Source organism: Leptodactylus fuscus, chromosome 4, assembly GCF_031893055.1.
Source record: "Leptodactylus fuscus isolate aLepFus1 chromosome 4, aLepFus1.hap2, whole genome shotgun sequence".
Lineage (NCBI taxonomy): Eukaryota > Metazoa > Chordata > Amphibia > Anura > Leptodactylidae > Leptodactylus > Leptodactylus fuscus.
In genome coordinates this window covers 138,441,548-138,459,537 of record NC_134268.1, presented here as the reverse complement: position 1 = coordinate 138,459,537, position 17,990 = coordinate 138,441,548, and the positions used below count along the sequence as shown (strand labels likewise).

The following is a 17,990-nucleotide window of genomic DNA, read 5'->3' as shown; positions in this document are numbered from 1 at the left end:
GACAGGCTTTCTTGGAGGTCTTTCTTGGTGGGGGCCAGGAGTAGGAGGTCATCGGCATACAGCAGGAACTTCACCTCTCGATTGTTCAGGGTGAGGCCTGGGGTTGATGAGGCCTCCAGGGCTGTAGCCAGTTCATTGATATAGATGTTGAAGAGCGTTGGGCTCAGGCTACAGCCTTGTCTGACCCCTCGGGCCTGTTGGAAGTATGCGGTCCTTTTCCCATTCACCTTCACACTGCACTGGTTTCCGGTGTAGGAGCTCTTGATGACGTCGTACGTTCTTCCTCCTATTCCACTCTCTAGGAGTTTTAGAAGTAGGCCTGGGTGCCATACTGAATCAAACGCCTTCTTAAAGTCCACGAAGCAGGCGAATATCTTGCCTCTTCTGGTGTTGTGGACGTGCGTCTTGATGAGGCTGTGCAGGGTGTAGATATGGTCTGTGGTGCGGTGGTTTGGCATGAACCCTGCTTGGCTCTTGCTGAGGACCCCGTGTTGTGTGAGGAAGGTGAGGATTCTGTTATTGATGATGCTGTTGAACAGTTTCCCCAGCGTGCTGCTGACGCAGATCCCTCTGTAGTTGTTGGGGTCATATTGGTCCCCATTCTTGTAGATGGGGGTTATGAGCCCTTTGTTCCAGTCTTCGGGGAAGTGTCCAGCATTGAGCACGAGGGTGAATAGCTTTGCCAGTGCCGCGTGTATTGCTGGAGGGCTGTATTTGATCATCTCTGGTAGGATGCCGTCAGGGCCACTGGCCTTTTTGCCTTTCAGCAGGGCAATTCTTTCCTGTATATCTTTTATGGTGATTGGCGAGTCCAGAGGGTTCTGGAAGTCTTTGATGACTTTCTCCATGTCCCTCAGTTTGGTGATTATCTGTTGCTGTTCTGGGGTTAGTTCTTCTTCTGGGATGTTTTTGTAGAGACCTCTGAAGTAGTTGAGCCAGATATTGCCATTTTGGATGTGGAGAGAGTTTTTCTTGGGCTTTGTGCCCATGTGGTGCCAGGTCTCCCAGAATGAGCTGTCCTGGAGGGAGTCCTCTAGTTGCTCTATTTTGTGGGAGAGGTACCTCTGTTTCTTCTCCCTGAGGGTGCCTTTGTATTGCTTGCATAGATTGTTGTAGGCTTCCCTCACCTCCTTGTTGTTGGGGTCCCTGTGTTTTTGGTTGGAGGCTCTTCTTAGGGTATGGCATAGTGCTCTGCAGTCGCTGTCGAACCATTTGTGGGACTGTTTGTTGGTTTGTCTTATTGGTTTGGTTTGTTTCAGGCCTGCTAGTTCTGCTGTGGTCTGTAGGATGTACTTGAGATCCTTCACAGCGCTGGTGACTCCCTGTTGGTCTGGCTGATAGGTGTTTGTATGGAAGTTTGTGAGCAGTGTCTTGATTTCGGGTCGGTTGGTTGCGTTGCTATATTCTATGGCCTGTTGGTTGGCCCATTTGAAATGTCTTGGTAGGTTGTAGAGGCCGGACTGTTGGGGCTCATGTGTGGGTGTTTTGTTCCTGGTTCTCATGTATAGTAGGATCTGGTTGTGGTCTGATAGATGGGAGTCAGGTGCGATTGTGAAGTCTTCAATGTCTGACAGGTCTGCGTCTGTAATGGCATAGTCCACCACGCTGTTGCCCACTTGAGAGTTTAGTGTGAAGCGTCCTCTGGGATCGCCTGTGGTACGTCCGTTTATTATGTACAGTCCTAGGCTTCGGCACATGTTCAGCAGTTGTCTCCCACTCTTGTTGACAATTCTGTCTTGGCTGTTTCTTCTTGTCTGTGTGGGTTCTGGATGGTGGATCTCACTACCGTGCGTATGTGGGTTGTCGTCAGGAGGCAGGTAGTCTATCTCTGTGCCTGTCCTTGCATTCAGGTCTCCGCATATTAGTACTCTGCCTTTGGGTTGGAAGTGGACGGCTTCCCTTTGTAGGACCTCGTAAGTGTCGGGGTCGTGGTAGGGAGACCCTGGTGGGGGCATATATACTGCACAGAGATAGATGTCCTGCTGGCCGCTGAGGATGGAGCTGCTTATTTTTATCCATATGTGATTGGTTCCACGTTTGGTAGCTTTTACGTGTTCATTGAGCTCCTCCTTGTACCATATTAGTATGCCTCCTGAGTGGCGGCCATGTTTGGTGGTCTTATTTTTCTGGGCGGGCACTGAGAGTTCCTTGTAGCCCATGGGTGTTAGGGACTCGTCATCTGCCCGGGTCCATGTCTCTATAGAGGTCGCCATGAAGTGGCTCCTCTAGCTTATGCACCTTGATAAATATGTATACTAAGAACCTTGTGTTCATTTTTGCAAATTTTGCTGAGAAGCATTAGATCAATGTATAAGACTGGGGGGGGATGAAATTTCAATATCCAATCCTTTTAATCTCAGGGTAAAAAAGCTGTTCAAACTCTTCTTTACTGCTTTGATATGATTAACCGTAAAACTGTGAAGTTTTTAAAATACAGGCCTATATTTTCTAATAATTCAACAGTGTAAATTTAGACAGGCAGTCTAAAAATGAGCTAGATTTATCATGGTGGCTGATTCCAGATGTTAAAAGGACTGTCCACTGGTTCTCTTCCAGAGACTGTTGAGGCCATTGTTTGATCTTGGTATTCATAAAATCAAATTCACAGCATGGCAGATAATGGTAACCACAATAGTAAATCTCAGGGACTATGTGTATCTTAAAAAGTATCATCAACAGAATAGATTAGACAATGTAGAACTATAATTAGAATATGTGTCTCCCAGTAAGGATAGGATTACTAAAAACTCTATTGGGAGGCTTTTTTGGAGGCTGATTTTGAGGCGGATTCCTGACCAAAAAACTCAGTGTGAACTCAGCCTTACTGCTACTGCTAGCTGCTTTATATGCAGTTATCAACAAACTATCCCCCTTTAGTGCCTATATGTAAGAGTCAGCAAGTGAATAACACACTTTTCTTTTGTTTCATATAAAATGGCAGTACATATTATGCTATGCCTTTTGTAAAATAGCAAAACCTCAAAGGTTACCTGCACAGCCCAGAGGTAGTCCAAGCGTAATTTCAAGTCCACCTGTCTAGAATGAAGTGCTAAAGCACAAGAAAACAGCAAAATGGCTAGAATAGGTTCATAACCTCGCATATAAAATGATCCCCGCCTTTAAAATAAAGAAAAACAAAACAAATACTGTCAAGATACAAATAATACAGATATAACAAGCCAGTGTTACATGCATATATTGCTGTGAATATTCTGTGTACATATCTCTTTATTGCAAGGAGTGAAACATGCAGCAGATATGTCATACAAATCACAACATATGGCATGCTGTTGATATAAATATCTGCAATATGTCCTAAAATCAAAGCAGATTTTCCCACTATGTGTAAATAAGTAAAAAATAACTTTTTGGCTTTCACACTGGAAAGCTAGAGTAGAACAAATTGCCATTTCTGAATATGGATTTAATTATCAGATTTTTTACAATTCAGTTTTAAGAAGATTGCTCTCTAAAGAAAATAAACTTGGAGTATAGGTCATTTATAAAAAAAAAAATAGCATAAAAGTAAGCAACCAGGTTCCAGCTCCTGATACCACCATCTCCACCTCCAACTCAACTGATTCTGGAGTTAAAATTTATCCTTTAGTTCTCACCATTGCTGATGTCAATTAGGCTTATTACTGTTAGGCTCCGTTCCCACTGAGTAACGCGCCGCTCACTCTGACACGAAAACACGTGTCAGAGTCAGCGCTTCAAAACAGATCCCATTGACTTCAATGGGTGTCGGCTTACACGCGCTACACATTGAAATCAATGGGAGGTTTTGTAACTCATTGATTTCAATGAGTAGTGCGCGTAAGCCGCCACCCATTGAAGTCAATGGGATCTGTTTTGAAGCGCCTCATTCTGACCATTCTGAACCTATTGGGTGAACGTGGATGGAAATGCCAAAATATTTATTAGAACCCATGCCAGTTTTCTGATGGTTCTAATTGAAATCTAAACTAAGTCATAATTGCAACTTACACCATTTCCTAACTGGCATAGACTTCCATTTTAGTGTCAAAGTCTCTTCATAAATCAACCATGCCCTGCACCTCTTGGTGCCTTTATTAAGGACAAAAGTACATTTGAGTACAAAATGCCAGTCTTAATAAATCTGTGCCAATGTGCGCAGAGTTCAGTATTTCTATGGTGAAACAATTTGGAGTGATAAGAGTTTAAAATTTTAATAGCAATACCCTTTTGCTCAACAGTGTGAGTGTGTATATATATATATATATATATATATATATATATATATATATATATATATAACAGTATATAGTACCCAGCATTAGTCAGAACCTGAAATAAGCTGCTGCAAGAGCAGTTTAATATAGTGTGTGAACATACAAACACACAAACATTCACAAACACAAACACACAAAGTATTCACATTTATAATATTAGTAGAATTATAAGGATTAATTATTTTTTTATTTTTTTTATAATTAATAGGATTGCTTACAAAATAAATTGTAGCTGGACAATATTCAAGTACATTTTTACTAAGGAGTTTAAGGTTTCTTACCCTGATGCTTTTCTGTAACCACTGAGTTCCAAAATTACTATGTATAAAACAGTAACAAAAAGAAGTAAAACCATTTTTGGCAATGAAGAAATGCGTAAAAAAATTGCCAACGTTAATGTGCCCACCACACATGACAAGAAAGCATAGTGAGCTGTATCACACGGGCGCTCCTCCATGGTTTTATTTTCTCCATTTGGAGAAATAATTATAATGGAGCTGGAGGAATTTGTACTCCATGACCAAGGCATGCATCCAACCTGGAAAAAAACAAACATCAAAAATAGTAGCAATGAGTAGAGAAATGTGGAAGTATATATTAACAATAGAGATCGAATATCAGGCCATTCGAGGTATTCGATTACAATCGAATACCACGCGGCAAACACACTAAAAATTCTTATCCCCCTCCCTACGACAACGGAGGCATCGAAAAAAAATCGGAAAAAGTAATTGGCTGGCTAAATCAGGTGACCTCCAATTTATACGAATAGTGGATTTAATATCCAGGTCATATGAGACTGTGAACTATATGACTGTGAGACAGGGATAGATGTACTGGCAGGGATAGCTAGGGATTACCTTTATTTAGGTGGGAAGATCACTCACCCAGCTCTTTGGGGCTCTATCTCGTCGGTATCCCTGTCAGCTTATAATATGAGCGAGCTGACTTTTTCCCATATGAGCCACTATTCTGCTGTTACATTATGTCTTATACTCCAGTCACATCTAGAGCTACAGTCACTATTCTGCTGTTACATTTTGTCTTATACTACAGTCACCTCTAGAGCTGCAGTCACTATTCTGCTGTTATATTATGTCTTATTCTCCAGTCACCTCTAGAGCTGCAGTCACTATTCTGCTGTTACATTATGTCTTATACTCCAGTCACCTCTAGAGCTGCAGTCACTATTCTGCTGTAGATCATGTCTTATACTCCAGTCACAGCCAGCTCTGCTACATGTGAGATGTAGCAGGGTTCAGCACACACTCAGCTCTGATGCATCTGAGGGTATAGCAGAGCTCAGCGTGCGCTCAACACTGCTACATCTCATATGTAGCAGGGTTCAGCACACACTCAGCTCTACTGCATCTGAGGGTATAGCAGAGCACAGCATGTGCTCAATGCTGCTACATCTCAGGTGTAGCAGAGCTGGGCGCTCAACACTGCTACATCTGAGATTGGACCAGAATGGAGACTGCTGTGGACCGATCATAGACTCCGCCTCCTCACAGACAAGCCTCCGGCAGAACCAGCGATGATTGGCCGAATGCTGTACTCTGTATGGCATTTGGCCAATCAACGCTGGTCAATGCATTCCTATGGGAAAAAGTCAGCTCCTGCATATCGCAAGCTGACAGGGATCCCGACATAAAACAGTGACTTGGGTATGTTAGATGCCCCCAGACGTGCTTCCCCTGCTGTCCCAGTTGCATTCCAGGGTGTTGGCATCATTTCCTGGGGTGTCATACGGGACTTGGTGATCCTCCTGAGTCGAATGGTGGGATCAACTGAAATGAAGTATTTTTCCCCATAGACTATAATGGGGTTCGATATTCGAATAGTCAGCGGCTATTTGAAACAAATAACGAATATCGAATATTTTACTGTTCGCTCAGCTCTAATTAACAGCAAATCTTGTTTTAAACATGAGTTTATTTCATGTACAATATGTAGTCAGTATGTAGTCAGTTATAGCCAAAGTGTGGCCCTAGTAAAATGGGCCACATAATACAGAAGTAATGTATAGACAATGAGGAAACAGAGAGCATAAATAAATATATATATATATCATACAGTACAAGGAAAACAACTATCCACAGCTTGTGCCTGCCTGGAAGAAGATTTCTGTATAGAACAAATACTCCAGCTCCATACAGCTGATTGGTGTGAGTGCAGCACCTTTCCGCCCTCCATAAATCAGGTATTTCTGGCCTATCCTAAGGATAGGTCGTAAAAACCTTAACACTGGACAACCCCTATACATATGCCTATAGTGGCATGTGCCAGATGCATAGAGGTCAGATATAAGATTTACACACTACCATGGAATACAGTGCAGATCAGAGACAGTCAAATGCAAAATGCATAACAATTCAGGCGGACATGTTCTCTCTCCTGACTTGTCTCTTTTAATGAATGCTTGTACAGCATATTTTCTTAGGTATTTGCATTATGTTGCTCCTCTGTTATTATCTTTGTAACAACTAGGATGAGTATGGAAGCTTCTTGTAGTGCGGCTTATTGATTTTAACTGTTGAGTGACCACTTTAGTTTACAAAAGTGTTTACAGTATTGCTGTTTACTGCAGCCATAGCTCCAGAATTTAATCCAGTAAGCAGTTTCCACGTAAGTGAAGCTTTACATATACTTATCCAGGAAGCATAACAAAGGGAATTTTCTATTTACTATAGCAGACACAAATTTTTGGGCCACACAGTAGCACATTCACAGTGTAGTACCCATCCACTAAACAGTACCAATAATTTAGTAGTGTGTATAATACACTTCCTCCTCTGTCCGCTCCAATTCATATGGAAGCAAAGGGTCCGGGCCAGCATATATTTCTCCTAGAGGGGATGCCCACCATGCTATGAATACAGGTTAGTCTCCCATTCAGAATGTTATGGGGACTAGGAAAGTCCTAAAAAACTTGCGGCTCACAAGGTCAAGATACAGGGGTGCAGCTAGCATTGTGCTGGGCTCGCCCTTAATTATAGAATTTATTAGTGGAGAGTGATTTTACTAGAATCAGCCCAAGCCCACTTTTAAGTGGGAATCTTCCCAGTGTTGCACTGCCATGCTCAGGCTAAAGTAAAGGCTGGAGGCAGGGCCACAATTATGGTGACATGATGTTCCTTCTCTCCTGTAGTCAGCAAGACTCTTTTACCACTGCTGTCAGTGTTTTAAAACTGCAGATGGGGACCCTGGTCAATTGCCAGCTTTCCCCCCCTTAATGTCACCTGTGTCTGTAATATTTAAGTATATAACAATATAGTAGCTATTTAGAAAAAAATACATTACATACATGGGGTTTTCCTTCCTAATCCCCAGAAAAACTGTATAGGGCATGATTTGGCGGCGGTCAGTTTTAAAACCCATTCATTGAAAACCATTGAATGGGTTTTTAAAGTAAACCGCTGGTGTCCGTATGCAGCTTCTCTGCGGTGAAACCAATTTTTCTGCACGGACACAAAGTTGGACATGCAGGACTTTGTGTCCGTGCAAAAAAAAAACAAAAACTGGTTTCACCGTGGAGAGGCTGCATACGGACACTGGCGGTTTGCTTTAAAAACCCATTCAAATGAATGGGTTTTAAAACTGACCACCAGCAAGCCGTCCCCTATGCAGTTTTTCCGAGGCTTAGAACGGAAACCCCATGGGCAGACACAGGTGCAAGTGTGAACACCCGCTAAAATTGTCCTAGGATGTTTAATATTTCCTATCTACAGTATGTATAGTTGTTCATTATTAACTATAGTCAAGGTTTCATAGCATAGTGTTATTACTCACCACACATCCTTGTGCCACAGAGTATATTAAGATTACTATGAAAATACATAAAATGGTTCGTATTTGTATTGTGAGGCACCCTGGAAAGCACTGCAAGATAAAAAGTAGCCAATTTGTTAGTGTTATCCAACATACAGTACATGCATACAGGTCTACATTTTTGTAGCTATCAAAATCATATCTCCCTACTGTATTTCTTGTTATTGCTGACATGTCACAGTTAAAAGGTTTCAGATCATCCAACTAATCTAAGATACATAATTAATATAAGATATTGATGAGTAGAAGAGGAAACACAAATTGCAGTTTTTAAATAGTAATTCAATTAATTAAAGCTAAACATTAATTTAAAACCTAAATTGCCCATGTAGAAAAGTAATTGCCCTTCTGGACCTAATAACTGGTTGTGCCGTCTATGGCAGTAACAACTGCAATCACAAATTAAAGATTTTTTTTTTCAATTAATTCTAGCCCACTCTTCTTCACAGAATTTAATGGCTCAATTGGAGAATTTTCAAGCATATACTGCCAGTTTAAGGTCTTGTAGCTGGAAGGGATTCAAGTCAGGACTCAGCCACTCCAAGATCCCAAAGGAATGCACTTTTCAAATATGTTAAATAATTCAATATCTTACTGTTGTGGAAACACAACAGAAATGCATTGTTTTACAGTCCCAGTAAAGTCACAGATATCAATAAATCTCATGCACACATTACAGAAACAAAATGCTGCAGAAAAGCTGCGTTTTCCCTATAGTGTTATATGAGACGTGGAGGCTAAAATTAAAAACACAGGATCTGTAACAAAAATCAATTCAATCAAAGGGATTTTTAACTGATTTTTAATGGATCTGTTAGTGTCTGTTGCTAACATTTTCCAACATCGGTAGAGTGAATAACCCCTTAGGATGTATTCATACAGCGTATTTCAGCACAGTTAAAATTGCATATCGTTTACATATAGTTTTTGGTGCAGTTTTTTTTTTTAATTTTAGATGTAAAACATGTTAAATAAATTCAACCTGTATTTCATCTGTAAAATTAGAAAACTAACATTTTTTTCTAACACGGTTTTAACTGCACTATGTGAATGTACCCTTAGTCTAAGACCCCAGGGTGAGAAATGCAGCTTTTTTTGTTGCAGAAAAAAAACAATAGGTGTTAAATAATCCTGTATTGTATTCACTTGGACTTACAACATACAGAGATTTAGGCAACGCATTTTGATGCAGCCCCAAATTCGAATTTAGGTAATAATAGATACAGATATATAAATGGTTTATTACCTCCCCTGCCTTCTCGATCACGGTCGCCCTCTGACCTGGAAGTCACGTGATCTACCGATGTCAGCGTCTTACAAGACCTGCTGGGTCCTACAGGACCCAGATCAGCTCTATAAGCTGTATAGTAGCATGAAGGATGCTGTATTCCTCCTACAACTGGGGCTAAATGTATCAGCCCCAGTTGCAGGGAAAATCAGCCTCCCTAACAAAGAAACATTGATCAGATGTCCCCATATGACCTTATGGAGAGTCAATGTAAAAAAAAAAAAGTAAATAAAATAATTTAAGAAATAAATAAAATATTATGCCATAAGAACACCCTTATTAAAGGTTACTGCCCCACCCTTGACGACACCATACAAAATAAAAATTACCATAATGGAGAGGAAAAACTATTTTGTAAAGTTTTTCAGTAGCACTTTATGTTATTAAATTAAAAAAAAATGAAAAGTGAAAAACAGACACGATTTCCCTCCTAATTTGTTTATATTTTCCCGGATATAAAAAAAAATAGAATTCAAAGACATGCAAAAATAAAAACAACATAAAAATAAAGCCCTATGTGTCACCGAAAAAAGACGCAGAAATTAGTTGAATAACACATATGGTAAAAATGTTACAGCGCTCAAAACAGCACATACAAATAAAACCTAAAATGTGTCTGGTCCTGGACCTGGTACTGAAGTGGTTAAACAACTACAACAGTGCAGCAGCTGAAAATGTCCCAATGGGATCTGAAATTGCCTTTTTTTAATCTATATATGTTGTTATATCATATTAGGTAAAATGTGTTTTTTTGTCTCTTTATGGCAAAGACAGTCTCAGACAATATATTTACCTGCACTCGTGTGACATGTAGGTACATAATACAAGCCACCAGGAAGCATATGCAGAGCACCAGGAGGACAAGGACAATAGTGCTTCTAGTAAAGACAAAATAATACCATTATCTATTTGGAATTAGTACATATTTATATCATATTAGCACAAAATACATATTTGTAAAATTTTGGTTAACTCAGAATACATGATAATATTAAAAAGGCTAGTTTAATTGTTGTGAATTAACATACATGGCAAGTAATACAAAAGCATGATGCGAGAACAAGGAAACTAAAAGGGGTTTATCACGTACCTAAAGCATATTCGGCTACCACCACCATGTAATATAACATATTACAGAGATAAACAACATATGTTTTAAATGTAACTTTTATAAATTTGGAGAAAAACAACTTAGAACTATTATGGAAATTACACAAGTTGGTGCACTACTCTTGCCACCCAAACCCCTATTATCTTCTGCCTGCACCACCCCATGCAGTGGAAGTTGATTCCCCCACAATTATGACATCACCCATCCTACATGAGCAGAAATAGCAGTGTTCCCAGGGCTGAAGGCCTGAGGTGGTGGCAGTTGAATATGCTCAGTGGAGGTGGTAGACTCTCCTTTAAGGGGTAATCCCATCCCATTAAATGATGGCATATCACTATGATATGTCATCACTTTAACCCTCAGCAATCCTCATATTTAGCACTGCAGCCCTTCGGTGAACCACCCACCTGCTGTAAAGAGGACCAACAGCATAGCTTCATTGAACTATATACAATGGGCTGAAACTCCCTGCACAGCAAGTTTTGGGCGTCAGTATGCTCTGATAGACAGTTAAATGGCCACAACACTGATTTCCAGAATTATTTTTATGTTTTAAATCCACTAAGGCTAATTTGTAAACCTAATAAGAAGCACTCCAGGGTTAACACTGTTTCCATCGCCTCTCTCCAATGTGTTTTTATTTATGCTGCACTTCTTTTTTATTTATTGTACTCATGTCCCTGTAGTTCGGAATGTATTCTGCTGGTGATTGCCAACCACCTTGAATTTTCCATTTCTCTTTCTCTGTGCTCTATCAGTCACATGAGCCTTGGCATAACATCACATCACAACTAGAGATAGTAACATCTTTGGATGTTGGGGCACAATGTAATTAATCTTCTGTCTGTATTCTCCAAAGTAATTCATGAGATCATAAGTATATAGATAAGGAAATTGAGCTGGTAGATTCTTCATTATAGGTGTGAGAGGAGTTGTCTAGTCATTGGCAGTAATGGGAACAACACTCCATATAGGAAGGCAAGCGGCACGTTAGACAGACTTAGATCACCCAAGTGAAGAGAAGGCCTCCATGAATTTTCAGATAGAAAGGAAAAACTAAACAAGGTAATACTAGTTGAATTACTTATATATTGAAACAATACGCAATACAAAAAAATATATTACAAGAGTGTCGCTTCAATTAGGCTGTCTTATGAAACATAACAGAGCGGGAAACGCTTATCTTTAGGACATACAGTATACAGAATTGTTCTCGGATTTGATTCAAGATTTCCATATACAAAGCTGTTTCAATGCTTCCACTAATGGTCCTGCTTCCCAATGTCTTCGCATAGTAATTGGCAGCTTTAGATAGTTACAAATTCTTGCAGGAAAAGCTGTCAAATCATTCTGTGTTAGAGAAAAGAGAGCAGGACTCTCAGTTTTTCTTCACTAGTCTTGACCTGCCAGTTGTAATATCTCAGGGACTGCGACAACCCTGTGGCTACTGGATGTACTCTCAAGAGTGGAAGTTGTGTAGCTATTGCCATCCACATTCTTATTCTTACATGCAGTGGTAGTGCAGATGGCATGACAGTAGCAAAAATGTCTCTTCTCTCAAGAAAAGTCCCTTGAGAAAGGGAGTTGTTTCCAAACGCGTCTGTGTCAATAAAGGATTTTCACGTTTGAAACAGCGCAATATTGCCTCTTTTCTTCTATACACAGGATAAATATTTAATGGAGCTTCTATACTTCTTTTTTTTTGAATGTCTGACAAAACTGGATGGTCTATGTCTTCCAACTAGTGAACAATATCATTGCCAGAACAAGTCAATATAAATATCCTGAAAAAAACCGGCACATTTCCACAAAAATTGCTTCAAACTCAGAATCATCTTTCTTTCTCACCATTACAATGGGAAAGGGTTTCTAGTTTGACTCCTAGCCTGTAAGTGTACCAGGGTCCCGAGCTTCAAATCCATCCTGTCTTATGGTGGGCTCTGCTGAATACCTCAGGGTAGCCTTAGACTCCTCAACCAGTACAATGTTAGATTATAGGTTAGCTAAATTGGCAGAGCATGATACTCATAGTCTCAGGGTTGCGGGTTTGTGCTTCATTTTGGATGATGGTTGATTTCCTTATATACGGTCTCTAACCCCCTTTCCTGAATGATTGTAAGCCCTTGTAGGCAGGGTTCTCTGGCCCACTGTACTTGTACCAGTTAGTCTATGGTTTGTGTGTTTTGTATATAAAACCCTAATTCCTGAAAAGTTGTGGAAAAATATGTAAATTGTACAGAAAATAATGCAATCATTTGTCATTTGGAAATCTCATAACCATATGTTTTCATAAAATAGAACATATATCAGAAGTTGAAAGGAAGACATTTTCCATTTCATTTGAAAAAATACTAATTTAGAAACTGATAGCCGCAACACCTCTCAAAAAAGCTGGGACTGAGCCATGTACCATTGTGTAGCACCCCCTCTTTTTTACAACAGTCTGTAAATGCCTGGGAAGTGAACAGACCAATTGCTGATGTTTTGGGGGGGGGGGGGGGGAATGTTGTCCCATTCTTGTCTAATGTATAATTCTAGTTGCTGAACAGCCATGGGTTGTCTTTGCTGGATTTTTCATTTCATAATGCACCAAATGTTGTTTATTGGTGAATAGTGATTCATTTGACTACAGAACAGTTTACATTTTGCCTCAATCCATTTTAAATAATAATAAATAATAATAATAATAATAATAATAATAATAATAATTAGAGATGAGCGAGCACTAAAGTGTCCGAGGTTCGAGGCACACTGTTCAACTGTTCCAACGGATTTCGAACCCCATTATAGTCTATGGGGGGAAATGCTCGTTTCAGGGGTAGGCAACATTCGATAAAATCACACTTACCAAGTCCACGAGTGACGGTCGGGCTGCATTCCCCTTGAAGTCTTCTCCCGACGCAGGCAGAGCCGACTGCGCATGCGCATGTATGCGCGTATATGCCCGCACATGCGCAGTCGGCTCTGCCTAGGCCGGATGCCTAGGTAGAGTGAATTCCACCCGGAAGAAGACGTGGGGACGCAGCGCGGAGAAGACTTCGGAAAAGTAAGAGAAGAACCATCAACGCTGGTTCTGCATCGAACATTAAACTTCGAACAGCTAGTAGTGTTCGATCGAGTACAAGTATTTCGAATACCGTAGTATTCGATCGAACACCTACTCGATCGAACACTACTCGCTCATCTCTAATAATAATACATTTTATTTATATTCTGCAGCCCCTTACAAATCGTACGGTTCAAGTACAGACATTGCATTTTAATAACTGAACTGACAAACTTGGAGAGAGGGCTCTACTCACAAGAGCTTGCAATCTATGAGCTTTGTCTCAGAGAAGATAGGATCATTTATAAATAGTGTTGATCTATGGCATCTTCTTTGTGTGATACAGCTTTATATTGCATGCATGGATTGCACTGTGAACTGTGTCCACAATAATTCCGGAAGTATGTCTGAGCCCATGCAGGGATCTGCATTCATGATTCAAACCTGTCTTTAATGCAGTGCTGTCTGAGGGCCCAAAGATCATGAACATCCAGTATTGACCAGTGACATTGTCTCTTGTACACATGGACTTCTCCAGATTCCCTGAATCTTTTCATGATCGTATGTACTACAGTACATTAGATGGTGAGATTACATTGAGCAACAGTTTACTGAAGCTGTTCCACATTCTTTTAGATGCAGTTTTTCACACATTTATGAACTATGACCATGTTTGCTTCTGAGATCCTCTGCCTCTCTAATATGTTCTTATTATACACTGTTACTGTGACTTAGTTGAAAATGAACAAGTAGACTTCCTGCATGTTGTAGAGTCAAGTACAAGAGGCCTACATGCAGCTGCTCAGACTATGGCTAAGTTTTTTTTGATAGATGTTAACACTGGAGGATTAATGTCTATGGCTGGAAGTAACCATTGATTGCAGAGTTATGGAGCAGATGTGAAAAGGATAAAAAATAATTATTAAAAATACTTACTGTGGGATTATCAAAAGGTAGACAAGGCCAAATAAGGCAGCTAAAATTAATGAAAGAACGACTGCGCTGGTAAAATATTCATCATGAAGCTGGTGATACTGTTGAAAAGAAAAAAAAAACACAGATTTGAAGAAAACAGAGATAAGATAGGAAATACAAACTCATTGACAAACATTACTAGAACTGTGGTTTTACCCAGGCTGTGCCTATATACAGTACCTACAATTTCATAATCCCCTCTGAAAGTGCACCTAAGCAAATTTACCTTAACTTACATGGAGAGGGGGCACATCATGAGTTAGTCACACAGTCATTGTACTAAATTACACCCTGTACGACACGATTGTTGTGTCCCTTATTTTTGGACATCAGCTTGAGATCAGTGGTGGAACTACAAGCATAGCAGCTATTATGGGGCCACTGTGAGTCCCATAGTATGCGCCATAGCGTTAAAAAAAAAAAAAAATAGGCTGTTACTACTGCATTTAGTTCAGTAGATACCGGCCCCTATTTACTTACCAACCCCCGCTTCTGCCATAGTTGCCTCCACTTCCACCTTCATATGGGGCTCCTAGGCGGCTGAAGGGGAAATGGAGGTGGCTATAAAGTGGAGGTGGCACTTAAAGTATTTGTTGGTTGAATCTCACGAGGTTCGCTTGACAGTTTAATTCTGAGTGAACACATCCGAAATTGCTATTATACTTTGAAGTGTTCAGATCAAACATAAAAAGTTCCTCACCTCTACAGGGCTCTGTTGCCAGGTTTCAAGCCTCTTCAATGATGTCACGTGGGTAAGGCTGGGACCATTATGTGCTGCGATGGCAGTATGACCCAGCTGTAATTGGGCCTCAGCTGTCTGTGATGTCAATGAAAAGGACTGAAGACTGGTATGGAGCCCAGGATTGGAGAGTAAAACAGGTTTTTTGGTTTTTTTTATGTTTGATCACTTTCCCTGGATCTCCGATCATTATACTAAGTTGAAGCTTCTCCCTGCCCCAAAACTAGATAAGCTAAATTTGCATATACCAATCAAAAGTTTTTAAAACCTTATAACCGGACTTTTCAGCAACAGCTATGGATGAAAATCCATCTGACAGGTTTCCTTTTAACTGGTGCTAGTATTGATAGTTCATCAATATTAGATATTTGGAGATCTGACACCTGGGACCCCTGCATTTCACCTGTACTGAGACATTGCGACTTCCAGTATAGTTTAGATTCTGGAAGGCATATTGAACACTTGATATACAAACTATACTGTAACAGCGCTGCAGTACTTATACTCGCAGCTATAGTTTCTACTGCGAATGAGCGGCACTTTCCCGAGAATGTAAATGCAGTATGTACACTCATCACTATCAATACTAGAATCATTTTTATAATGCCTCAGTTTAACATTACATACAATCTACTGGGAAGCTGGACAAAATTCAGAATGAGGTGCAACTGAAAAAATATGCAGTTGTGTCATTTTTAGAGATGAGCGAGTAGTACTCGATCGAGTAGGTGTTCGATCGAATACTACGGTATTCGAAATACTCGTACTCGATCGAGTACTACTAGCTGTTCGAAGTTAAGATTCGATGCAGAACCAGCGTTGATTGGCAGAATGCTATACATTGCCAATCAACGCTGGTTCTTCTCTTACCTTTAGAAGTCTTCTCCCTGCGCAGCGTCTTCCGGCTCTGAATTCACTCTGCCAGGCATCGGGCCTGGGCAGAGCCGACTGCACCTGTCCGATTGTAGTGCGGGCATGCGCAGTCGGCTCTGCCCAGGCCCGATGACTAGCAGAGTGAATTCAAGGCCGGGAGAGGACGCAGGGACGCTGCGCAGGGAGAAGAATCCAGCCCGACCCTCACTCATGGACTTGGTAAGTAGAATTTGATCGAATGTTGCATACCCCTGAAACAAGCATTTCCCCCCATAGACTATAATGGGGTTCGAAACCCGTTCGAACAGTCGAACAGTGTGCGGCTGTTCGAATCGGATTTCGAACCCCGAACATTTTAATGTTCGCTCATCTCTAGTCATTTTCTTGAAGGGATTTTCCAGACTTTATAATTGATGACCAATTTTTAGGATTGGTCAAAAATTATACATATATCGGGATCAAAAACCCAGGTACTTGACTGATCAGCTATGTGAGAACACTAAAGCATTTGTATAGGTGCAGTAGCCTCTTCACTACTTACCAAGCACAACGCTATGCATTTGTACAGTGCCTGTGTTGGGTATCAGAGCTCATCCCTTTCACTTGAGTTGTGATCAGGACATGCAACTGACGAATGTTATATCACATGGCCTGAAAAGCATAAGCGGTATTCAGGGAGTATTACTGCTGCTTCAACCATCTGATTCATGAGGCTTTCTGGTATTGGACCCCCATGGATCTTCAAATGATAACCTATCCTAAAGAGAAGTCATCAATTTAAAAGTCCCAGAAAACCTCTTGGTACTATTCCGTTATCGGGCCAGCAGCAGCGCAGTTCAGCAGCAGCTTTCGGGACAGCAGTTCAGCAGCGGGAATTACAATGACATCCGAGGACTGCTGGCCCGATGCTTGTGCCCAGTAACCAGTACATCGATGACCCCCCTCCCCCATCCTTCTCCTCCTGCCAGTGCTGCCCCCCAGCCCTCCTTACATCTTCCCCGTACCCTCTCCCCGCCACACGACTAGGCCTCACCTCAGCGCTAGTACCGAGACCGAAAGGAAAGACACCGGGGCTCAATCCAGGCCCTGACAAGAAACACGCCGACTATAGGAACGGTGAGCTACAGCGAGCCGGAGGGACAAACTTTCTGCAGCGTCCGGCGGCTATCTAGTAGCATTCATTGCTCAAGATTTACGGTGAGGCCTATTACAGGGAGAGGGTACGGGGCAGATGTAAGAAGAGCTGGGGGGCAGCACTGGAAGGAAGAGGAGGATGAGGGCATCGATCGATGTACTGCCTACTACACACAAGCACAGCCTCTATCATCGGGCCAGCATCGGCTTAGTCATGTGGCGGGGAGAGGGTACGGGGTAGATGTAAGGAGAGCTGGGGGGCAGCACTGGAAGGAGGAGGAGATGGAGGGGGGGTCATTGATGTACTGGCTACTGGGCACAAGCATCGGGCCAGCAGTCCTCGGATGTCATTGTAATTCCCGCTGCTGAACTGAACTGCTGTCCCGAAAGCTGGTGCTGAAATGCGCTGCTGCTGGCCCGATAACGGAATAGTACCAACCTCTTTAAGGTCGGGGCCCAACGGGACGTAAATGCCGCGATTTGCCCGCAGTGGAGATGCTGCGGGAAAAATTGCGGCATTTTACAGTGCAAGCAAAGGGGGGATGGGATTCATGAGAATCCCATGCCCACCTTGTGGAAGAAATCGCAGTGCGGACACGCTATAATTTTTTTTTTTTTTTTAAATGTAGATTGTGAGCCCCACATAGAGCTCACAATGTACATTTTTCCCTACCATTATGTCTTTTTTGGAATATGGGATGGAAATCCATGCAAACACGGGGAGAACATACAAACTCCTT

The 17,990-nt window shown here is 41.3% G+C and overlaps 1 protein-coding gene across 2 annotated transcripts in view; it reads right to left on the bottom strand.

Annotated features, from left to right (window-relative positions):
* The window catches only part of ADCY1 (adenylate cyclase 1), a 219,057-nt gene that overhangs the window by 31,137 nt on the left and 169,930 nt on the right, over positions 1 to 17,990 (bottom strand). For both annotated transcript variants that reach the window (XM_075271083.1, XM_075271084.1), the window contains 5 exons: positions 14,466 to 14,563; positions 10,166 to 10,250; positions 8,046 to 8,135; positions 4,535 to 4,791; positions 2,991 to 3,117 (listed from right to left, as the gene is read on the bottom strand). In XM_075271083.1, the coding sequence (XP_075127184.1) occupies positions 2,991 to 3,117; positions 4,535 to 4,791; positions 8,046 to 8,135; positions 10,166 to 10,250; positions 14,466 to 14,563 (657 nt within the window). The remainder of the gene's footprint in view (positions 1 to 2,990; positions 3,118 to 4,534; positions 4,792 to 8,045; positions 8,136 to 10,165; positions 10,251 to 14,465; positions 14,564 to 17,990) is intronic.